The sequence below is a fragment of the Ornithodoros turicata genome, chromosome 6 (genome assembly GCF_037126465.1).
Source record: "Ornithodoros turicata isolate Travis chromosome 6, ASM3712646v1, whole genome shotgun sequence".
Classification (NCBI taxonomy): domain Eukaryota; kingdom Metazoa; phylum Arthropoda; class Arachnida; order Ixodida; family Argasidae; genus Ornithodoros; species Ornithodoros turicata.
This window is the reverse complement of record NC_088206.1, coordinates 28,310,751-28,335,713: the sequence shown is the minus strand read 5'-3', so window position 1 is coordinate 28,335,713 and position 24,963 is coordinate 28,310,751. Positions and strand designations below refer to the sequence as shown.

Genomic DNA, 24,963 nt, shown 5'->3' with positions numbered 1-24,963 from the left:
CCTTCATACCCTTCAAATGTGGCTTTTCAGCAAAACCTGTGTTTCCTTTAGGGTAACTTCCGCTTATGACACGAAAACGAGGCAACAGAAACTGCAAAAAAGGACTGTAGCTGACCAGAAAATATTAATTTATTACTGGAGACATTGTGTTCATGTTTATCAAGCAAACACTCTTTTTGAACGCTTTTTAGTAGAGTATTTGAACACAAACGGCGCATTACTGGGCAGCAGATTTCGTGTAGCTAGTGCCGGAGGGAACGTGAGCGCTGCGGCGTGGTCAAGAATTGATTCGAGAAATTTGGACATCATTCTCCATCGGAGTTCGGTCTCCTTACTTCTCTTCCGTGATGGTACCTCGATTGTGTCCGCCGTTGTCCTCGCTTCTAGGTTCGCCTTCCTGCTGCTTACTCTTGTAGGGTGGCGCTCGCAGCATTACAGACACACTACACCAGGGGCGTCAGAAGGTGGGAGCAGCGGTGGCGGTCGCCCCCCCCCCCCCTCAACTTTCGCTCACATGGTCCTGTCACCCCATTTTTCATCTGTGTCATCTGAGACAGACTGGCTGTGCTACCGCGCAGCGTGAAAACAAACACCCATTTAAAAAGTAGAAAACTAAATTCACCCGATAGGTACCATCCACCCAATTACCCTGCGTAATACTGTATGAGCGGACCTGCTGCGCGATGAGCGGCGACACGCCATTCAGTAGCCTTACTTAGACAGGAAAGCGCAGATTTCGCTTCACCAAATGGCGTCGACTTATTTTTGAGCAACGTGGGGACCATTCGAGGATAGAAAGGGAAACCCTTATCCTGCAATGAGGACCTTACCATGAGGACTTTAACCAGGTGTGCTTGATGACACGTTTAGCGTACCAGCTGTCTTTGTCTGAGCCATGGCGGGAAAACTCGGCATAGCCTTTTTAGTGCAACAATAATGACACCCTTTACAGACGGCACCATTGCGCTTTTGACGAAAACAAAAATAGAAGATAAAAACACATCACCGCTCGCTGACTTCTATGTCTTATTGCACTTAATGAGACAATCAACCAATATTTCAATTTGTGCAGCTGAAACGCCAATGTGTTTTTGACCTCAAGGTAATCAAGAATGTGAGGTGACCTTCCCATACCCGTTACGCCCACGACCTACTATATACTGACACGACCATAACACTCGCGTTCCTCCCCACCGCCGCGGAAATTGTTTTGCCGAGTTACCGCTGCGCGTTTGGGGCGCTCCGTAGTGGCCCCTGAGCAGACGACGGATCACATGTCGACAGCGTGGTTCCGCATGGTGGAGTGTACTTGCCCTGGAGAATATCTGAAGTCAAACTTCACTGTGTCTTCGTTCCTGTGTTATGGTGTATTATACCGTCCCTCTTTGCAAGTCAAAGAAGGGGCATTGCGCCCCAGTAATTTCCTTTGATGAGTATCCGTCGGACGCTGCTTGAAGAAATGACTGAATAGTGTCTCTAGGGGTCCAGATGCAGGTGAGCACAAAAATCATTTCTTGGTTCTTCCGCGGCATCGTGCCCTTTGAGTTACAAACGGCTAAATACTGCTCGTGGTCATATAATCCTTGCCTTTATATTTATTTACGCACCAATGAACCATTGCAAACTACGGGCTTTCTTGCCATAAGCTTTCGGCACTTCCCAGCCGACGACGTCGTCGTAGGTGCCACAGGAGTACTTCAGCTTTTTGTACTACTTCCTTACATGGGAAGCGACAGCACCTGCGAAGCTCACCTTCCTAACTGACATTACGTACGAAGCCCTAAAGACCACAGTTATGTCTACTGTTCTGTGCTCTTGCCACCTCCTAGACAGAGAATACCATTGTTAGCTCCGAAAATTGCAGCATGATAATGGTTGCTTCTGAATAATGGGACTGGTCGTTAATTCTCTTCACGTTTCCAGACTTGTGCTTCCTCGTGTGACAGCCAATCCCGTGTTCAGCTGCAGCAAATATGCCAGCGACACAGCAAAGCTAGCTACTCTAGTCCTAACAAAGTTTATGAGGTCATGCATATCGCATAAATGTAAATAAAACACGAAAACGCAAGCACCACAACGCGCTGTTTGTGAAACGCCTTCGTCACGCAAAGTATTAAAAGTGACGACTGTAGCCTAATAGTGCGCCAATAAAAGCCACGTCGTCCTGGTCAACAACATTTCTAACATTATTTACGTTGTTTAGGGTTCAAACCTTGCCTGGCCAAGACCATTTATGCAGCTGCTGAAAGTATGTTTGTGTTTACGTCTTTTACATAACACAGAAGGAAACATCGTCCTCCAGCAGTTGTTACTCCCGTCGGTACTCACATACATACATACATACATACATGCTTTTTCTTTCTTTCTTTTTTCACGCAGACCTCTCACGCAGACCTCACGTTCTTTATTCGCACCTATTTTGCACAAATCATGCTGTAGTCTGTTGTACTAATCGTCTTTCTTATGTCTGTTACTTTGCGGGAAAGCATTGGAATAGTCTTCCGTCACAGGTACGAGAAGTATCTAGTTTCGAGATGTTTAAACGGCTGTTGTCGCATCTGTTGTGATTGACTTCTTCTATTTATTCCTCCTTTGTAACGCTTATTGTTGTTTATGTATTTACGCTGAAACTGTCTTGGCAAAGTTATTTCTGATCTTTTTTTAATGTTTCCATTGTCTTGCAAAAACTGTTGTGCTTTTTCTAGGCGTATCAGATTAGTAGTCATCACTGTAATTTTTACGGGGATCCCATTACAGGCGTGCCTAGCGGTCCTGCCTTATAATTTGTAATGTATAGAATGTCTAAATAAATCACTTATCTATCTATCTATCTACCTACCACAAAACATGGCAATAAAATAGAGTAAGTGTTGCTACTCAGCGACACGAATCTACGTCATACACCTACATGATTGAGCCGAGGCGATGGGGCCTGTACTAAGCGCCGCCATACTGGCGCACTGCGCCTAATGCGTCATTTCCGCTCGCCGAGCCGCGGATGGAAGTTCCATAGGGAAATCGTCGAGTGTTATGGTCGTGTCAGTATATAGTAGGTCGTGGTTACGCCCTACACTGTCATCGGATTGCATGTACGAGTCGTTTGTAATAAGTACATCAAAGGCTGTTCTAGCTTAGGATAGGTTGGGTTGGGCTGGGCTAGGTTAGGGCTCGCCCAGCCTGCCATGAGGGACTTCTGACGCCTCTGCAGCACACTGTTCAAACGCAACAATATCATATACTCTTTACACTTCAGTTGTAAGTGCCAAGAAAGGGAGGTTATCCAGACCTACCAGTATGGAGAACCTAAAACTAAACTAGTCACTAAAGAGCTTCGCATACAGTATCGACACGCTTTCCCCCCATTCACTACGTCACCGATACCGTTCCTTGAGTAAAGGGGGTTACATGGTCCGCAGCATGGCGTGAGCAAACCCGTTGGCGCTACCATATTGTGGCTCTGGTTACGCCGCGTGTACGCCACGGCGTGGTACGCGGGCATATTTGCATTTCTCTCGAGAACCGTTTTGCGTCCAGAAATCGCATGACGTCCGAGCAGCTTTCTGGAAAACCCTTATGAATGCACTAAGGCAGATGCTCTCACTAAATTTTCATAAGCACAGTCTAGTCGGTCTAATAATAACATGGCCCAACTTAACTGGCTAAAACGCAATGGTATAGGATTAAATTACAAGATTTATTCTCGCGGTCCCTTTATGTACTGAAATAAGCAGTCGTTAGATACGCGCTAAAACATGCACCAATGCCGCCTCTCTCCTTTTGTGTGAATAAACATATACCCCCCCCCCCCCCCGCCTTCCATTAAATCAAATCCTACAGGCGATAGCTGCGCACATAATGCCTCCATGGTGTGAGGAAAGCTTCCATTGCTTTCATCTCTGGAACGTGGACTGCTTTATTTTGTCCTCTGGACGTCCTAGTTTTGCTTTTGAAATTATATATATTTTCACAATATAAAATGCTATTCTATTTCTATTCACGATTTCTGGAGTACCCTGACCCGGCTTTGTCGGGTCTCACATCTCTATATTTGTAGAGCACAGCTCTTTGGTGTCCGTTTCTGGGTTGAGTGGCGGCGGCGTTCTAACCGGCAGAACGAACGAGGAGCGAAGCGAAGGATGAAAGTACGTGAAACCGTGAGGAGGAAAGCAGTGGGAAGCGTACGGCGAGTGTGAAGAGGGCGAGAGGAGGAAAGCGAAGAAGGAGGGCACTAAAATGCAAAGAAGGGCGAGGAGGAAAGTGAAGGAGGAGGGTGCTACGAGAGCAGTCGAATGAGCTACGCTCGCTCTGCGGCTTCTGCCTACATAAGCGCAATAAAGCACGCTCATGATCATCATAACAATCAACCACTGGGATAGGAGTGCTACCTTGGGAAAGTACTATGTGTGGAAAATAGAAACAGTGGTGTATAACTCAACCTCCACAGCTGCGCTCAAATTTCTCATTATCGACTATCGTATCCGTCCAGTGATTTTTATATCTCAATGAATCAATCAAAACGCTACATTTGTATGATCATCCATTTCACTTGATTTTGTAGACTGTCTTTATTTGTTAGCGACCTAGGCTCACATACGGCGACCTAGGCGACTACGTTGTGTTGTTTTATGTCTTTGTGTCGCCCCAAATATGAAATGCCAACAACCAGCCCAGCATTTTCCTTCAGTCACATACTCTTTAGTGTGCCCGTCCGAATTCTAAGGTTACGTCAATTTATGGAGCGAGCTTCCTCCCCGCGTGATCGACGATGTATAATGGGAAGTGCCGGCCATAATATAATAGAGAGCACCGGAGTGCGTACTTCTCCTTGCGAGGCTGTATGCGACCTAGTTATACACGCTATCTTAGAAGATAGCTTCATTCATGCCTCAAACGATCCAACCAGCAGGCGAATTCAGTCGACCCAGCCTCTCCGACAGTCGTTCGAGGCGAATGAACGGTTCGCAGCTAATGGTTCCTTCCCGACCTGTCGCAGACGACGTGCTCATCCAGGGCTCTTCAAGAAAGGCGGACCAACCGTTCACCGCAGTTCCCCATTCGATTGTACAGCCCTCCAGTACGCCCACAGTGTTCTTTGTGTCAAAGCTGATTCATTCAGAACTACTCATACAGAGGCGAACGAACCGTTCACTTGTTTAGTCCTTTAGTCCGCGTGCGGTATTCTTTCACGAACAGTCGAAGCCGACGTATTCATTCTGAACTGCTCCCAAACAGTCAGAGTCAGAGGCGAATTTACTGTTCACTGCAGATCCACTCGTTTATATGCACTGTGCGGCATACGTCGCATGCCGGATATCCTTGCTACTGGAACAAAGCACCAAGTGTTCAGTACGCGCTGTGTTCTTTCACGAACTGTCGAAGCCGACGTCTTCATTCTGAGCTTCTCCCAGAGAGGCCAATGAACCGATCACCGCAGTTCACCGTTCGCCCTTTCATTCGGCGCGCCGTGTTCCTTCACTAACTGTCGATGTCGACGTGTTGATTCAGAACTGCTGCCGGAGAGGCGAATGAACCGATCGCCGCAGTTCACCGTTCACCCCTTCAGCCCTTCACTCGGCGCGCCGTGTTCCTTCACTATCTGTCGATATTGACGGTTTCCCGGCAACAATTCGACACATTACAGAAGACTGTAGCCAGTACGTATGCGAGCAACGGGCCTTTAAATGTCAACTTGAAATTCTCGATCAGAGGACATTCAACATCTGCAAAGTTCTCGGCCCATGGAGTAACCCTGCACATCAGTGCCGTGCACTTGGCGCTTTTCTTTCCTTTCTGAGGGCCACCGGCCTCCTTCAGGAACTGTAGGGATTCCCTTCCCTCGTCATCCTTTCATGTGAACCTTTTTGGAATGGAGTAGGGTCCTGCACTCAACGCAGGGAAACATCTCACATCATCATCATCATCCATTCATCTATGTTGTTGTTGTTGTTCCCAGATCTCAATGTGGCGGGTGCTAGCCACGAGGGAAGCTCGCAGCGCTGGCGAAAACCGTTCTTGGCGTGTACGGCAGCTGCGGCTCGTAGAAAGCACCTAGAAGTGTGCGGTTTTCTTTTGCGTATAGAGGAAACCATGTTCTACACAGCGTCGCAAATCGTGGTTTTCACGCTGTAATCGGTGTTTAGTACTTTTTTTTTTTTTTTTGTAACAGAGGGTATTACGGCCACAGTGACCCGCACGTTGCATATATTCGGTGGGGTGCTCTATATTTGTTTCTTGTGCTCCTGTTGTAAGTCGCTTTATTCCCAATTTTTTGCTGGTCTGGTTGAACTTCAATGTGCAAGCACTATGCTGTGGCACAGAATTCTGCAAGGTTACCACAGTCTTTTCTTGTGTAGCATAACGCGCATATTGCAATCCTCGGTAGCTAAGTTTATGGCACTGTTGCCGGTGTGCACTGTGCCGGCGACGGAGATTGGGGATTAGCAGTGATGGTCAGGTCTAAGCAATACTTTATGTCGTGTGAGCTAAAGTCGTGCGCGAATGAGCTTTTTGACATCCGCATCGGACCGGCAAAATCCGCGTCTCCCACGGCACGCAGCGATGGTTCAGTCTCTGGGCTCGGTATCTAGACAATTTTCCAGGAAATAAACGTTATGTCCCGTCAGCACAAAACAGCACAGAAAAAAGACTAACAAAAACCGCTGTCACTGAACTTCATCGACACGGGCGACTTCCTCTCTCATGTTCTGACAGTGAAAACATCGGAGTGGCATACACTCTAAAATCGGTACCTTATAACGTACCTTATATCGAGCTGTACCTGGTAAATATCAGGTACATCAGTGCTTTTTCGCAGTTGCTTTAAGAGGTACTGGGCGAGACAAAGGATCTCGATTTGTATGTATGAGGTACAAGAATATTTATGGGGTACACGGTCAGTTTATGAGGTACCGTATAAAGCAGTACCTCTTGCGTAAAATCTTATTGTGCTTTCCACTGCTTTCACCACTTCTTGCGTTCAAGTAACGCCCCAAAGGGTTCGATGCAGTCAGATAATGCATGTACATCGCACGGACTTGGAGATAAAGATTGACTTACAACTATGATTGTTTCATTCACGGCAGATGATAAAACGTTCCTGTCTGTATCGTCAGCTAAAGAGCCTCAACCACGGTACTTTTGTTTAAATTGTCTGCGTCTGTTTCAAGTATATTAGGAACACAGGCTAGACAGTGAGGAAGGAAAATGCCGTTCTGTATAGGCGCGGTTTATTGCTTATTGGGTATTTAAATCGATAAAACAGAAAAAGATTGAACTCTCTCCGTGTGTTCGTGAAGGAAGCAGGTTTTCTTTTGGCCAACATGAAAACTAAAAGAAAAAACATTCCGGAACAGATAAGCTGTCGACGAACCGACAAACCACACCTTCCAGTGGTTTCATGAGGTCAGGCGGGTCAGTTTCTTATTTTTTCTTTATCTTGCCTCATATTTAGCGAATCGAACTCTTGATACCTACGGAAGAAACATACGTTATAAGTGCAGCCGCGTCCGCGTTTGAAGGTTATTTGTGATCAGGAAGACGCCGTCTTCGCACGGTTAAGTTGACCGGTTAAGGGACATGGAGAGGCCGTGAAGGTGCACCTGATGGTAAGTTGCTCTTTAACGTTGTTCATTTTCGCTACAACTACGTGCATATGGGGTGAGCTTTGTGAACGCGAGCTTGCCAGAGTGCGTATGCGATTGCATTGGGGGTTCTAACAACCTAGAAGCGTTCCACGTCAGTGAATTATTTCAGGCTTGTCTAGCGCTGCAGGGTATCGTCCCAGTTGTAGCTCTGAAATATTTTCCGATGTAGATACAGTGGCGCGTACACTTGCCACCAGCGGAGCGCGTGTCATCGGACGCTGATGGACATCTGGAAACGAGATCAGGATGATCTACAATCCCGTTGAAGGGAGGGTCGGTACGCACAACGGAGATGCCGAAACGCGACCTCATCCGCTGTGCGTATCGACCTCCCTTCAAGGGGATAGTAGATCATCCCAACCTCGCTTCCAGCTGCGTCTTAGCGTCCAATGACACGCGCTCCACTGGTTAAGACAAGTCTGCGCGCCAGTGTACCTCCCGTCAGTATAACGAACACTACTACCCCGTGGCATGGCCACCTCCAATGAATCCTTTCGAATCCAGCTCCCCGAGTAAGGAAAAATTATAATACTATACTGGAGGGAAATCTGATCACCTTTATACATTCCTTTGCTGGAAGGTCAGGCACCAGCAAGAGTAGCCAGTCAGCAGAACACCCATGGGTCAGAATGACGTCTTCACTTAACGGCGTAGCGATGTGGTTTGTCAACACTAATTATTCATACGATCGAAATAAATCAAGCGAAGTGATCGGTTTTACTATTCTGTTACAGCTCAAGCCGACAGTGTAGTTTTATCTCTAATATCTAAACTACATTTGTTTCTCAGCTGATACTGGAATTCGACGTCAGATTCCGCAAAAGCTTTGATCAAGCTATGGTGGTGATGACGAACATCCTGGCGGCTTTTTCAGCCATGAAGGAAAAGAATCATCGACGTTCGTCGATGTGGACGTATTCTTACGTCCAAAAAGAATCGAAGTATGACCTGATATCAACGGTATGTGAACTGCTTCCTTTGTTTGAGACAAACCTTTTGGAAGGCACAAACACGAACTAATTGCGGCGTTCCTCTCCAGACCGTCCCCGAAGAGGTGGTCTCTCCGGGACCGAAACTCTTTTTCGGGCAGGAGAGCCTTGTTTGGTGTAGTGGCGGAGAGGCTGTGCAGCTGGAACCATCGGACATGCTTATATGAGTTTGTGCTGCTGTGCTGCTTGAGAGTTTACTACATAAAAAACTTGACATACCCAACTGCTTTTGGCCAGTTGTTAGGCCTGCTGCAAATATATGTCGTAGGCGACAACGAATTCCCGAAGCCGTACAGAAAGACACGACTTTCGCAGCTACTGAAATCGCTGAAGGTCAAATAAAGAGCGAATCAGTATTCAGATCGCCTTTTGTCTTTGTTCCGCATGTGCTTGCAACACGTTAGTCAATTTCGCGTATGTTACAGATGCACACTTCTGCGAGTGTGTATTACCACGACCGATACCAAAGCATAAGCGCACAGTACATGATGGGCGTCGTGCGTTTTACTGTGCGTGCCATACGTCACGTGCGGATTATGTCACCACAACTTGAGGCCTTGTATGTGATTGTCCCTTCTATGTTGTTCCAGCCTCAGAACATCAGTTCTCTCATGTTCCTCTCTGTTGTGTGCGGACTGTATACTTCTTAGACAACTGTACCCCTTAGACGGGCGTACCTGTTAGACGGGCTTACCTCTTAGATGGTTGTACCTCTTAGACGTATGTACCTCTTAAACGGACGTACCTGTTAGACGGCAGTACCTCTTAGACGGGCGTACCTGTTAGACGGTAGTACCTCTTAGACGGTTGTACCCTTTAGACGACGGTGCCTCTAAAATGGCTGTACCTCTTAGACGGCTGTACCTCTTATACGGGTGTACCTGTTAGACGGCATACCTTAAAAGTGCTGTACCTTTTAGGTGATTTCGTACCGCAGAAAATAAAGGGTACATTTTTGCAAAAATGTACCTTATAAAAGGGGTTTTTAAGAGGTACAGATTTTAGAGTGTAGCTTTTGTAGAGAGGACAGGCCCTGAGCGTCCATGATGCCATCAGAGGATACACGGCACCAAGCACAGCAACACATTTTGCAACAAATGGAATCTGTAGAGTTTATTGCAAATGCAACGCAAGATCGGCGTCGAGCGCGCACCTCGACTCGAGACGCCAGAGATATCTCCTAGTCGCGGGAGCGGCTTGCGTTCACCTTGTACCCTGTTTTCGGTAGCTAGTGCGAAAAAAATTGGCGGCGCAATCTCGCGGCTTATCTGCATCCGTTCCGCTCCTGATTCGGCGCCATTCGCGTCCGGTCCGCAGATCATAACAAGCTTCCGCGGATATCCCCAAAGCGTATATCCGCGGATATACGCTTCCATCCGCAGATGGTGAAGGGCTTTAGCTGTGAGCCTCACTGGGACCTAGTACAGCATGGACGAAGGACCACCACCGTAAGATTCCGTCGCTTTCCAGTAGTTCTGCCATGTAAATGACGCTTTGGATGTTCGTCTTTTCCTACAACGTTACATTTTTAAGACTTTTCGTGATTAGTATTTTTTTCTGAATTGTTCAGCATTTAAATGTGACAGTTAAAGGGAACTTTGATCAACTGAACATGTATTTACACGCCTAATGTTCATACTGGTGTATTGGAACTCCACAGCGCTCAAATAAAGCCATGTTCCTTTGGTCCGGATGGTTCTCATATTGAAAACCAACCAGAAAAAAAAAACAAAATAAAGATAATTATAACAGGAGCCGAAGAAAAAAATATAGGGCGCCCCACCAAATATATCCAACGTGGGTAACTGTGGCCGTAATACCCCCCACTACAAAGAAAAAAAACATTTTCTCTTGTATACGAAAAATCACCCTCGAGATTTTTTAATATGTTGTACAAGAAGGCTCGTTCTATCAAACTGCATTGGTTTCAGACGTCTCTTCTGAACTCTTCATTTCGTCTTTTACGCTCGATTGTAGCGAATTTTTGAAAAAGCGCATACTTCTCCTATTTTTCCTGAAATGACTACTAGAGTTACGGGTCTTGCGATTTTTCCTGTTGAAGTATTCCATGAGACGTTGGAAGAAAAAATATTCATTAAAATTCATTGGTTTCATTTTCCCCAAAAAATCGCGAAATAGGAGGAAAATTGCGAAACTTCCAGCCTGTGTATACCAGTACCGATTACAGCGTAACAACCGGGATTTCGACGTTATGTAGAGAATGGCTTCCTCTATACGCAAAAGGAAACCTCACATTTCTATGTGCTTTCTATGAGCCGTAGCTGCCGTTTATGCCAGGTTTGGTTTTCGCCAGCGCTGTGAGCATCGCTCGTGTCTAGCACCGGCAACATTGAGATCTGCGAAGAAATGTTTGGTGTTATGTCGTTTTGCACTATTAGGGACTGCTCAAAATTTTTCGTAAAAATTCGCGATAGTTTTGTGAGGGCTGAGCAGGGCCGCCGGATCATTTTGCGTGGGATCGCCCCCCTTCATTCCTTGCGTCGTGTTTCTTCACCAACTGTCGAAGCCGACGTGTTGCTACAGAACTGCTGCCAGAGAGGCAAACGAACCGTTCACCATAGTTCACCGTTCAGTCCTTCAGTCGGCGCGCCGTCTTCCTTCACGAGCTGTTTAACCTGACGTATTCATTCAGAGCTGCTCCCAGAGAGGCGAACGAACCGTTCACCGCAGTTCACCATTCACTCGTTCAGTGCTTCAGTCCGCGCTCCGTGTTCCTTCACGAAATGTTGAGGTCGCCGTATTCATTCAGAACTGCTCCCAGAGAGCCGAAAGAACCGTTCACCGCGCTTCACCGTTCACTCGTTCAGCCCTTCAGTCCGCGCTCCGTGTTCCTTCACGAAGTGTCGAAGTCAACATGTTTTTTTTTTTTTTTTTATAAATGAGACAAGCGAACTGTTGAGCGCAGTATTTATTCACGAACTGTCGGAGCCTCGGTATTCATTCCGAAATGCTCCCAGAGAGGCGAACGAATCTTTCACCGTTCGCCCGTTTAGTCCTTCACTCGGGCACCGTGTTCCTTCACGAACCGTCGAAGCCGACGTCTTCATTCTGAACTGCTCCCCCAGAGGCGAATGAATTGTTTACCGCAGATGACCGTTCACCCCTTCAGTCCTTCATCCCGCGCACTCGGTTCACGAACTGTCGAAGCCGATTGATTCACAACTGCTGCAAGAGAGACGAACGGACTGTTCACCGCAGCTCACCGTTCACTCGTTCAGTCCTTCAGTTGGCGCCGTTTCCCTTCACGAACTGTTGATGCCGACGTATTCATTCAGAATTGCTCCCAGAGAGGCGAATGGACATTTCACTGTTCACTCGTTTAGTCCTTCAGTCCGCGACCCGTGCTCCTTCACGAACTTTCAAAGCCGACGTATTCATTCTGAACTGCCCCCAGAGAGGCGAACGAACCGATCACCGCAGTTCACCGTTCACTCGTTCAGCCCTTCAGTCTGCGCGCCGTGTTCCTTCACGAATTGTCGAAGCCGACGTATTCATTCAGAACTGCTGCAAGAGAGGCGAACAAACTGTTCACTGCAGTTCAAGGTTCACTCGTTCAGTCCTTCGGTTGGCGCGCCGTTTTCCTTCACGAACTGTTGATGCCCACATATTCAGTCAGAACTGATCCCAGAGAGGTGAATGGACCGTTTACCGCAGCTCACAGTTCACTTATTCAGCCCTTCAGTCTGTGTTCTTTCACGAACTGTAGGAGTCAACGGATTTATTCGTAACTGCTCCCACAGAACGAACGAACCGTTCAGACCATGCAATTCACGCGTCACTCGTTTAGTCCTTCAGTCCGCGCGCCGTGTTCCTTCACGAACTGTCGAAGCCTCTGTATTCATTCAGAAATGCTCCCAGAGAGGCGAACAAACCGTTCACTCGTTCGGTCCTTCAGTCAGCACACCGTGTTCCTTCACGAACTGTTACAACCGACGTATTCATTCAGAACTGATCCTAGAAACACGAACAGACAGTTCACAGCAGTTCACCGTTCGCTCGCTCAGCCCTTCAGGCCGCGCACCATGTTCCTTCCCGAGCTGTCGAAGCCAACGTATTGATTCAGAACTGCTGTAAGAGAGGCGAACGAACTGTTCACCGCAGTTCACCGTTCACTCGTCCAGTCCTCCAGTTGGCGCGCCGTTTTCCTTCACGAACTGTTGATGCCGACGTATTAAGTCAGAACTGCTCCTAGAGAGACGAACGAACCGCTCACCATTCACTAGTTCAGTCCTTCAGTACGCGCGCCGTGTTCCTTCACGAACTGTCGAAGCCGAAGTATTCATTCAGAACTCCTCCCAGAGAGGCGAATGAACATTTCGTTGTTCACTCGTTTAGTCCTTCAGTCCGCGACCTCTGCTCGTTCACGGACTTTCAAGGCCGACGTATTCATTGAATTGCACTGCTGAACTGCTCATAGAGAGGCGAACGAACCGATCACCGCAGCTCACCGTTCATTCGCTCAGTCCTTCAGTGTGCGCGCAGTGTTCCTTCACAAATTATCGAAGCCGATGTATTCATTCAGAACTGCTGCAATAGAGACGAACGAACTGTTCACCGCAGTTCCCCGTTCACTCGTCCAGTCCTTCAGTTGGCGTGCCGTTTTCCTTCACGAACTGTTGATGTCGACATATTCATTCCCAGATGCCGACATATTCAGTCAGAACTGATTCCAGAGAGGCGAACGAACCTTTCACTGTTCATTGGTTTAGTCCTTCAGTCCGCGACCCGTGCTCCTTCACGAATTGTCGAAGCCGACGTATTCATTCAGAACTGCTCGCAGAGAGGCGAACGAACCGTTCACCGCGCTTCACCGTTCACTTGTTTAGTCCTTCACTGCGAGCACCGTGTTCCTTCACGAACCGTCGAAGCCGACGTCATCCTTCTGGATTGCTCCCAGCGAGGCGAATGAACCGATCACCACAGATCACCCCTCCAGCTTTTCATTCCGCGCGTTCACGAACTGTCGAAGCCGACATAGTGATTCAGAACTGCTCGCAGAGAGGCGAACGAACCGATCACTGCAGTTCATCGTTCATTCGCTCAGCCCTTCAGTCTGCGCGCCGTGTTCCTTCACGAATTGTCGAAGCCGTCGTATTCAGTCAGAACTGCTCCCATGCAGAGACGAACGAACCGTTCACCATTCACTCGTTCAGTCCTTCAGTTAGCGCGCCGTGTTCTTTCACGAACTGTCCAAGCCGACGTATTCATTCAGAACTGCTCCCAGAGAGGCGAATGAATCGATTACCGCAGATGACCGTTCACCCCTTCAGTCCTTCATCCCGCGCACTCTGTTCACGAACTGTCGAAGCCGACTGCTGCAAGAGAGGCGAACGGACTACTCACCGTTCACTCGTTCAGTCCTTCAGTTGGCGCCGTTTCCCTTCACGAACTGTTGATGCCGACGTATTCATTCAGAACTGCTCCCAGAGAGGCGAACGGACGAAAAAAAAAACGATGAAAGATGAAAGTCACTGAAAAGGTTAGCCAGCTGTAGGACTCGAACCCACATCTTCTGGATTACCCTTCTATATTGTTACCCTTCTTGTCCCTTCTATGTTGTTCTAGCCTCAGAACATCAGTTCTCTCAGGCGAACGGACATTTCACTGTTCACTCGTTTAGTCCTTCAGTCCGCGACCCGTGCTCCTTCACGAACTTTCAAAACCGACGTATTCATTCAGAAATGCTCCCAGAGAGGCGAACAAACCGTTCACTCGTTCGGTCCTTCAGCCAGCACACCGTGTTCCTTCACGAACTGTTACAACCGATGTATTCATTCAGAACTGATCCTAGACACACGAACAGACCGTTCACCGCAGTTCACCGTTCGCTCGCTCAGCCCTTCAGGCCGCGCACCATGTTCCTTCCCGAACTGTCGAAGCCAACGTATTGATTCAGAACTGCTGTAAGAGAGGCGAACGAACTGTTCACCGCAGTTCACCGTTCACTCGTCCAGTCCTCCAGTTGGCGCGCCGTTTTCCTTCACGAACTGTTGATGCCGACGTATTAAGTCAGAACTGCTCCTAGAGAGACGAACGAACCGCTCACCATTCACTAGTTCAGTCCTTCAGTACGCGCGCCGTGTTCCTTCACGAACTGTCGAAGCCGAAGTATTCATTCAGAACTGCTCCCAGAGAGGCGAATGAACCTTTCGTTGTTCACTCGTTTAGTCCTTCAGTCCGCGACTCTGCTCCTTCACGGACTTTCAAGGCCGACGTATTCATTGAATTGCGCTGCTGAACTGCTCATAGAGAGGCGAACGAACCGATCACCGCAGCTCACTGTTCATTCGCTCAGTCCTTCAGTGTGCGCGCAGTGTTCCTTCACAAATTATCGAAGCCGACATATTCATTCAGAACTGCTGCAACAGAGACGAACGAACTGTCCACCGCAGTTCACCGTTCACTCGTCCAGTCCTTCAGTTGGCGTGCTTTTTCTTTCACGAACTGTTGATGCCGACATATTCATTCCCAGATGCCGATATATTCAGTCAGAACTGATTCCAGAGAGGCGAACGAACCTTTCACTGTTCACTGGTTTAGTCCTTCAGTCCGCGACCCGTGCTCCTTCACGAATTGTCAAAGCCGACGTATTCATTCAGAACTGCTCGCAGAGAGGCGAACGAACCGATCACCACAGTTCATCGTTCATTCGCCCAGCCCTTCAGCCTGCGCGCCCTGTTCCTTCACGAATTGTCGAAGCCGACGTATTCATTCAGAACTCCTCGCAGAGAGGCGAACAAACCGTTCACCGCACTTCACCGTTCACTTGTTTAGTCCTTCACTGCGAGCACCGTGTTCCTTCACGAACCGTCGAAGCCGACGTCATCATTCTGGATTGCTCCCAGCGAGGCGAATCAACCGATCACCACAGATCACCCCTCCAGCCTTTCATTCCGCGCGTTCACGAACTGTTGAAGCCGACGTAGTGACTCAGAACTGCTCGCAGAGAGGCGAACGAACCGATCACTGCAGTTCATCGTTCATTCGCTCAGCCCTTCAGTCTGCGCGCCGTGTTCCTTCACGAATTGTCGAAGCCGACGTATTCAGTCAGAACTGCTCCCATGCAGAGACGAACGAACCGTTCACCATTCACTCGTTCAGTCCTTCACTTCGCGCGCCGTGTTCTTTCACGAACTGTCCAAGCCGACGTATTCATTCAGAACTCCTCCCAGTGAGGCTAACGAACCTTTTACTGTTCACTCATTTAGTCCTTCAGACCGCGACCCGTGCTCCTTCACGAATTGTCAAAGCCGACGTATTCATTCAGAACTGCTCGCAGAGTAGCGAACGAACCGATCACCAGAGTTCATCGTTCATTCGCTCAGCCCTTCAGCCTGCGCGCCCTGTTCCTTCACGAATTGTCGAAGCCGACGTATTCATTCAGAACTGCTGCAACAGAGGCGAACAAACTGTCCCCCCCCTCCACCGCAGTTCACCGTTCACTCCTTCAGTTGGCACGCCGTTTTTTTTTCTTTGTTTTTTTTTTCACGAACTGTTGATGCCGACGTATTCAGTCAGGACCGCTCCCAAAGAGACGAACGAACCGATCACCATTCACTCGTTCAGTCCTTCAGTCCGCGCGACGTGTTCCTTCACGAACTTTCGAAGTGAACGTATTCATTCTTAACTGCTCCCAGAGAGGCGAACCAGCCGATCACCGCAGTTCACCGTTCACTCGTTCAGCCCTTCAACGCGAAGCAGACGAACTCGGGAGATAATCCATTTGTGTGCCTGGCTAGTCTGGCCTACATCATCGTGATGTTACTATCGCTGGCGTTTCCTTAGCTGTAGAGACGGTGAACTCGTCTACTTAATATGAAAGCTGTTCTCGGAAGAGAAATTTCCCCAAGTAGAATGTAAAGCGATGCCTAACATAACTCTATCGGTCTCATGCAATGTTTGCGGATGCGGTTCCGGATTCTCTTAACGAGGATTGTTTCCATTGTGCTATCTCACTTTTGCCTGATACCCCAAATTAAAGGTTTAATTAATTAGTTTGGGGGTGACTAGTTATCCAGTAGCTGATAATCTCTGAAAGAATGTCCCTCTGGCCGTGTATCCCCTATGAAAAGACAGTATCTATGCTGCTCTCATAGCTTTTTGCTTTTTTTTTAATCTGGACCCGCTAAAAAAAACACACTGGATCCCCGAAGCAATTGACCTCTCCCTGTTTGTAAACAAATGACGTCATAGTGTTCGAGAGCACCACCAATTTGGTAGAGTTGAACTACGCTCGAAGCTAGAGGCGAACAAGGTCGTGCCCGAAAGCCAGGGTCTTGAGGGGATTACGGTAGTCCCTGAAAGGGACACGACATTCGATCCTACTTTTCTTTCAATAAGTGGCAAAATTCTGCACTTACATGGTGAAGTGTTGTTCCTCTGGGGGTCTATCTTTTCTCTCCACATAGGAGACACGTCTACCTCAAGGGTGAGAAATATGGCTCCATCTTGAGCCTAAATGTTTTACCTTTCCCAGAAGGCTGTTCTACCGTCAGTAGAACTGTTCACCTTTATGGTACATCCATACTTAAGAACCCTGAGCACGGAGACACGAAAGAAAACACGGCACAACACCAGACGACTCCATCGTTTCATCCTTCAGACTGCAGAGCGCTTGCATGGTCACTATGACTTGCATGAACTGTCTTGGACATAAATTCAACATCCATTCACCACAACAACGCCATGGGGATAACTTCTGAGGGCTGAACGCTTCACACTGCTGTGTCACTTTAAAGACACACCAGTATCCGTTCGGTATGTAATATCTGCCCGGAAGAACACATGGCAGGATGGATAAGCTACCAATCCCCCTGAAATGTAAATGACATCAATAGAGCTGTTAAAAACATAAGCGACAACTAATAACGAGGGTACATGTTTCACTCCTTAGAAATAGGTATACAAAAGCAAGGCCGTCTATTCTGGCTGTGCACACAAGACAATAATAATGACATAGAGAGCGTTGAAAAAACAACACTCGAGCCATGAGTGCCTTCTCTCATCAAACAGTGGGCACGCCGTATGTCATGTCATTTCTTCATTTTCGAGGTGGATCATACAATCACCTCAGAAGGGCGCTGGTAAGGTGTCGTGGCAAAGTCGTCATGGTGGCCTGCGTGTATTACACAAATACATTTCGTGATATTGCATTTTCATAAGACGCCGAAAAAGTGTCAAACGACAACCCGAGAACGCACTGAGAAAAACACATCTGATTTGTGCGTATGCACACACTCGGCAAGAAAAATGTGAATATCAAGATTACTCACATGGTTCTGCGTGTCTCCACCTTGCTTATGCTGTATATCATTGCAGCTGAACCGATAACTCGCACGCATGGCCTTCTGTGCAGCAGTGTCCATGTGCAAACCTACAGTCTGTCAGTCTCGGCTTTCGTCTCTATACTGACCCCTGTTACACAATCAGCGATTCTGCGCAAGTGCAGACACTCCGTATTTGGTCGCACTGGCTAATCTCTTGAACGGTGATATGAATATGCACTTGAACTCGTGTGACATATGTAGTAATGTAGTGTATGTATGTAGTAATGTAGTGAATGTATATATGTAGTGATGATAAAATTCTCACAGTGGTTCTACCGTAGGGGGGAGAGAGTTGAGTAAAAGGGCAGAAACAGCATCAACGCCACCTGCAGTCGGTAGAGGGAATGTTGCGCTTCTACCCGTTTTCAACCTTTTTTTCTTAGAGTGTATAACCGAACCGTAAACACACAGAGCATATAATAGGTACTCGGAGTAGATTTACACGTAAGGTGTGTCAGCCTATTTGTGCGGCGACATGGTGCACGCGCCGCACAGTAGGATTCGGAATAATTGCGATCACCTGGGGTTCTTTTGGCGTGCGCCGAAAATCTCCGACACACGGTGCTGGAAGCAATGTTTACCTCCCCCACATTGCCACTGTCCTCGACCCGCAGTAAACCCACGATTTTGAACTCAGCAAGCCAACACGTTACCGACTGAGCTACTGAGGCCAGCATTTATCGATTTGTGCTCATTCGAATCTTCGTATAAAGCAGCACTCACTGTTTTCTCTTCCTGCGTTTCTGGGCTTATGAGTGCAGCTTCGGAACCATTCGAACGTTCTGAGTTTAGAAGAGACATCGATTCGATTCGAAATTTGAATATCTAATTCTATATTTAATTCGGACTAGGAATCGGATATACAATTACTATTCGCTTCAATGTTCGAAAGATCCGAATATTCGCGCAGCCTAAAAAATTTGATATGCATTTCTCAAGTCAGACCTTGCAGATGTTTCTGTAGCGACCTCATTAGCTACAAATCGGGTTTTTACTGTTTACAATGCGAGAAAAGAGCCGCATATTTTTCGGTGTTTTCTGATAAACCATGTATTTCTGTTAAGGTTGCAGCGTCTAGCTCGCAAACCCGATGTCAGTCGACGAATTTAAAGGGGCGGTCCAATCTGTCCCAGTCGATTTCGAAACTATAGTGTACTTTTATTCCACATAGATCACTAACCACGGTATCGAAAATCCCCCGCGAAATAGTGGCGCAGTTTGACTGTTACTCGATGGGATGCATGACAAGAGCAGACGCCGGATGTTGAGAGTATTCCGCAATTCCCTGTGTTGAAAAATGTGAAAACGTCACTCTCTAAGAAGGAAAGAGGGCGCGACCCTGAAAAAAAGGAATGCCGCGGCCGCGTGGGCAAATCATAGAGTTATAGGGCGTCAGGACGGCGCCTTTCCTTCCCTGAGCACCGCGCTGTCACCCCTCCGCTTAGGGAGTGACGTCACGCCGCCGCAGCTTCTGCGGCCGCGGAAGCAGAGCCGTTTATAGGGAGAGTTTGACCATTAGGAGGAGCCTAACTTGAAGCGCGTCATGCGACGTCACGGCTAAGCGACCTCCCTCGCCGTGCTTTATTGTTATCCCGTCGTCAGCCGGTCGCCGACGCCATATTGATGCTGATCGTTTACGATGCAAGGAGGGAAGACACGTGCCTACATCGTCCTTCGAAAGCCCTTCGTCCTTGAACTCTTTCAGTTTGGCAACAAAGCCCCCCTTATCACAGGCGGCTGTGGGTCCTAAGCCGGTTATTCCCGTAGATTACATTTAGTGGGACAACAAAGCTGTCGACCAGCTGGCGCACAGAATCAATTTGGCGCGCACCAGATGGCTGATAAGTGGATTCTGCTTGGATTTAGGCTTTTTGGGCGGCGCAACGACGACTCTGACGTCAAAATAGGCTCCACCCATCAGGCGGCAAAAGAAAAACTCTCCCTATAAATGGCTCTGTGCGGAAGCAGCACTGATCTTAAAATCTAAACACTCTTCTGACGAAAAATTAGCCGGGTACACTGTCGGCTGACGCCGGCATCGGTTTCATAGATGGGTTTCTTCCGGATGTGACTGTCCCTTTAGATTGCCACACAAACAATTACAATTATTCAAAATCATCTCCTTTCGCACACTGAGGGAAATAGTACTGCACAAGGGAAAAGGGGAACTATGCTCTTCATGCTGCAAAGGTCTACAATTGTCACTACGCGAGAACAAGCGTGTAAAACACTAGAGGAAGCTTTTCGTAATGCCCCTCCCTGCCCTGTCAACACACAGCAGTCCTTAATGAAATATGCCGGGGAGACGATACATATTTACTGTTACAATTGGAACGTGGAGAACTTGAATATTTGGGAATGGAGGATAAAGTGATACGGATATCTGATGGTTACGCGCAATCGGCGGTGTGCTTATTTTTCTTTCTTGTTAAAAATCAAAGTTTTGGCGCCGCATGCTCATCGGCTTTGCCTCGGCTTCAATTGCAAAACCGAAACTGGAAACGCGGATGCCTATCTATATAACCCAAAATGTATATCGTGATGAGGGACGTAACATTATCGTGTAGCTGTAACATTCTGATATCATTCTCATGCAGGTTGTATTTCGAGCCAATGCACCGACGTACCACTCAGCTGTAGCTCCGTACGACCCCAAGAACGGAACTTACGTCTACAGGAACCAAACCACGTACTACAATGATATCGTCATGGTCCTATGGATGAAAATCGACAGGCTCTCGGGCACAGGGAACTTATCTTACGTGGACCTATCCAACGCTAATTTTCTCTACGCCAATCCTGGTACCATAGGGCCTGAAAGCTTCACTGGCCGCTGGTTTCAGGACGCAATGAAAGAAATTGCAACCCTTCGAGTTTTCCGTTTCAATGATGTCCGCGATGTGTATGCTAAAATGTTGGACAACCAACGCTATCTGTAGCCTGTCCCTTATGCGTGCTTCTCTGCTGCAAGATATTTGTGAAAACACTGCACAATACAAATTGGTTCATGTAAGGTACCGGATGCCCGAAAATGCCGAGAAATGTGTGTTGCTCTTTTCAAATTGCTCTGGCGATGTCAATGCACCCTGCATTAATATACTGGTCATATTTACCGATCGTGTCAGTTGCTGTTAGTTAACTGGGTCACTAATCCACATTGGTGAACTGGTAAAAACACCTATGTAGACTTCAACCTCGCTCAATATAAGTCTTCTATGACCGGAGGTCGATCTCCCTTCTCCCTACATAAGCTCTGTCAATGTCGGATAAAAGATGACTGATTATAACAACAATCTTAGTGTATCGTTAACGGAAGCTGTTCCTCCTCCTTGCCAAGTGGGTCACTTCTCAAAAGGAATCGCACTTCTAACAAGACATTCACCAGCTTTCCATGTACAGAATAAACAACTTCCAAGACTCGTATTGTGCTCTCTGTTTGCAAACTATGATTGTCATATTACTTCACAAAACTACTGCTCGACTGTCATTTCGTCTCGCTGACGTAAAGCCATACCGACGGGAGTAACCTATGCATCTGCAGAGGCTTCGGAAGTACTTCACCGGAGGGGGTGGGGGCGAGCGCTAACCCAATCCAACCTAACCTAACCTAGAGGAGAGCACTACGGTGCATGGAGTTCTACATAGATTGAGAAGTGTGGCAAATACGAAAATGGGAGCCATTCACGCGCTCATTAGCAATGACTCGTGCAAGCAATCCGATGACGGTGGAAGTTGTAATCCAGATAGGGAAGACCATCACGCGTTCTTGATTACCATGAGGCGGAAAAGAAATTGGCATTAGAGCAGCAGAAACTGAAATACTTGTTATGGTTTCACTGAGTGCGGAAAATCAAATGTACGAAGGTATAAGCGGTCGTGTATCTCATTATTTTTTATTTTTGTTCTCGTCGAAACTACAATGATTTCATCTGCAAATGGTCATTATTGCTGCACTACACAGGCTCTGTTGATTGTTCTAGCCATGCCTCAGGCAAAAACAGCAACATATGCCTAATGAGCATAAAAAGTACGACCAAACTCCTTGCTGCAGGATAAGAGCTCCGAATACTTCCCTGACTTGATAAAAAACAAGGCGGTGCCCTTTGCTGAAGAGCTAATCTGCGTTTTCTTATACCGTCTAAGCAAGGCCAGTGAATGGTGTGCCGCTGCTTTCCGCAGCGTAAGTGTAATTTGTATCCTGCTGGCAAGTGATCTGGTCTGACAAAAACGTCATACAAAGCTTTATCCACTGCTGAACGCAAGCTCGGTCTTGCCCCACATGTGTTTTAAACAATGCACGGACTCAACAGGCAGAATCAAGGTCTGAACCATCACTCACAGCTATTCTGCTGGAAATACGTAGTAACGGTGCGAAAGTGCCAACTGTTCTTGAAAAGATGGCAAACTTGGAGTCCAAGATCGCAGCGTTATCAGCTAAACAAAATGAAATCGATACTCGTGTAGATAACAACACGCGAGTAGTATAGAAGTGTGTCCTATAGCCAAGAGTGTTCTCTAATCCAATTCCAATCCAATTCGAATCCAATTCTGAGCCATAATCCAGTTATAATCCAACACAATCCAGTTCTAATCCAACACAAGCCAAATCCAAAGCCATCTGATTGGCCGCCATTAGCTCCGCCCACTTCACGTTGATTGGCCCATGCTAAGCTTACTGATCATTGATTGGTTGACTGTAGCTCCGCCCCTTTATGCTAATTTCTCGGCTCCGCCCACTTCACGCTGATTGGTGCATGCATATCGCTGAGCACAGCTCCGCCCCTTTATGCTAATTAACCGGCTCCGCTGATTGGTCCATTCTAAGCCTACTGATCACTCTCCCAAACTTTCTAAGCCATCTGATTGGCCCGTTTAAGCCCACTGATTGGCCAGCTCCTTATTGGTTCTAGTTGGTCACAGCTCCCTCATAGGCTCCAACTCCGATTGGTCCATCTAACAGCAAGTGGTCACTCACCCACTCCTATGGATCCATTGAACTGCAAGCCACTCATTGCTCACTCACACTCATCTCTAGATGAGATAAATTTAACTGTGGGAGATTGTAACTTTTCCCATAAGATAAGTTTAGCGGGGGTCATACGCTGGTAGGCTCCAACTGCTATTGGCCCGTGCTAACCGCATGCCTCCATCCTGCTGCTCATTGGTTCACAACGTTTCTGCGCATGCTCTGACGGCGCCGAAGAAGGTTTCCTACACATTTAATAGAAATTATGCCATTGGTCCAATTGCGTCATAGGGCACGGTTTGGTTCTGCTGTGGCTCGCCCTGATTGGTCCATGCTACTTACCTCGTGGCGCAACTCTTTAATGGCTCTACCCACTTCGCGTTGATTGGTCCATTCTAAGCCTACTGACTTCTAAGCCAGTCCACGCTAAGCCTACTGATCACTCTACCAGACTTTCTAAACACTCTAATTGGCTGCTACCGATTGGCCTTCACTGGCCCATTCTAAGCCCACTGACACCAGATGGCGCAACTCTTCACTAGCTCTGCCTACTTCATGCTGATTGGTCCATTCTAAGCCTACTGACTTCTAAGCCGAAGCACGTTAAGCCTACTGATTGTCCCTTCACACCGAAGCCTACCGATGTCGTGCGCTGACTGGTCCACGCTAAGCCTACTGAACAGTGATTGGCTAGCCTGTCGCTCCTAAACCACAATGCAGCAGCTTCAGACGAGACACACGACAATTGTTGATTTCAACCTTTATTTGGTACAACAGCCTCCTGGTCCAGCTGTGGGTTGCTTCAGCTGCATCAGAGAGATCCCGGTCATCTCTTGTGCTCATTGGTCACTGAGCTCCCTTGGTAGATGCCACCTGGCTCATCTCACTGCAAGTGCTCATTGGCCCATCTGACTACAAGCCTCTCATTGGTCACTTATGTGTAGAGCGCCCTAACAGGCTCGAATTGGTCACTTCCACTCCTCACTAGACTCGACTGCTACTCCCTCTAATCTCTAGATGAGATAATATAAGTTTAACTGTGGGATATTGGAACTTTTACCATAAGATAGGTTTAGCCGGGGGGGCTGGTAAGCTCCTACTTCTATCGGCCCATGCCTCCATCCGCGGCTTCTCACTGGTTCACAATGAAACTCTTTCACATGCTCTGACGGCGCCAAAGAAGGTTCCCTACACATACAATAGATGGCGCCGGTTGTATACCGTCTTTCCAAAGATGGACAGCTGCGAAGCGGGTGTTGATTACGTCCGTTCTAACTGCATTGGTCCAGCTGTGGGTTGGTTCAGCTGCATCAGAGAGATCCCGGTCATCTCTTGCGCTCATTGGTCACTCAGCTCCCTCGATAGACACCAACTGCTATTGGTTCATCTAACTGCAAGTGGTCTGCTCATTGGCCCATCTGACTACAAGCCTCTCATTGGTCACTTATGTCTAGAGCTCCCTAACAGGCTCCAACTGCACTTCCACTCATCGGTAGACCCAACTGCTACTCCCTCTAATCTCTAGATGAGATAATATAAGTATAACTGTGGGATATTGAAACTTTTACCATAAGATAGGTTTAGCCTGGGGCTGGTAGGCTCCAACTGCTATTGGCCCATGCCTCTATCCGCGGCTGCTCACTGGTTCACAATGAAACTTTTTCACATGCTCTGCCCTACACATACAAGAGATGGCGCCGCTTGTGATTACCTTCTTTGCAAAGATGGACAGCTGCCATTGCATTGGTGACTCATTTCCAACTGGTTCATACTTCTAGAGAGCCAGCGTTAGAAGGCTGAACAGCTTACATGCCGCCGCCTCTCGCTGTTCACATACACAAAGTTGGAAATGGAAAAAAAAAACATTTTCAGGTACACATCTCAAAACACGCTCTACACAAGTAAAGTTGGCTTCCCCCGATTGCATGCGTGCGTTACGTGAAGCCCACCCCATCTGGTTGCTCACTGGTTCAAAATGAAACTTTTTCACATGCTCTGCCCTACACATAGAAGAGATG

At 47.6% G+C, this 24,963-nt stretch overlaps 1 protein-coding gene across 1 annotated transcript in view; it reads left to right on the top strand.

Moving 5' to 3' along the window:
- LOC135397774 (uncharacterized) overlaps positions 1–21,400 on the top strand; it is an 81,170-nt gene extending 59,770 nt beyond the window's left edge. The window contains exon 3 of the mRNA XM_064629352.1: positions 20,577–21,400. Within this exon, the coding sequence (XP_064485422.1) occupies positions 20,577–20,918 (342 nt within the window). The 3' untranslated portion in view covers positions 20,919–21,400. The remainder of the gene's footprint in view (positions 1–20,576) is intronic.
- Positions 21,401–24,963: the final 3,563 nt, after the last annotated feature.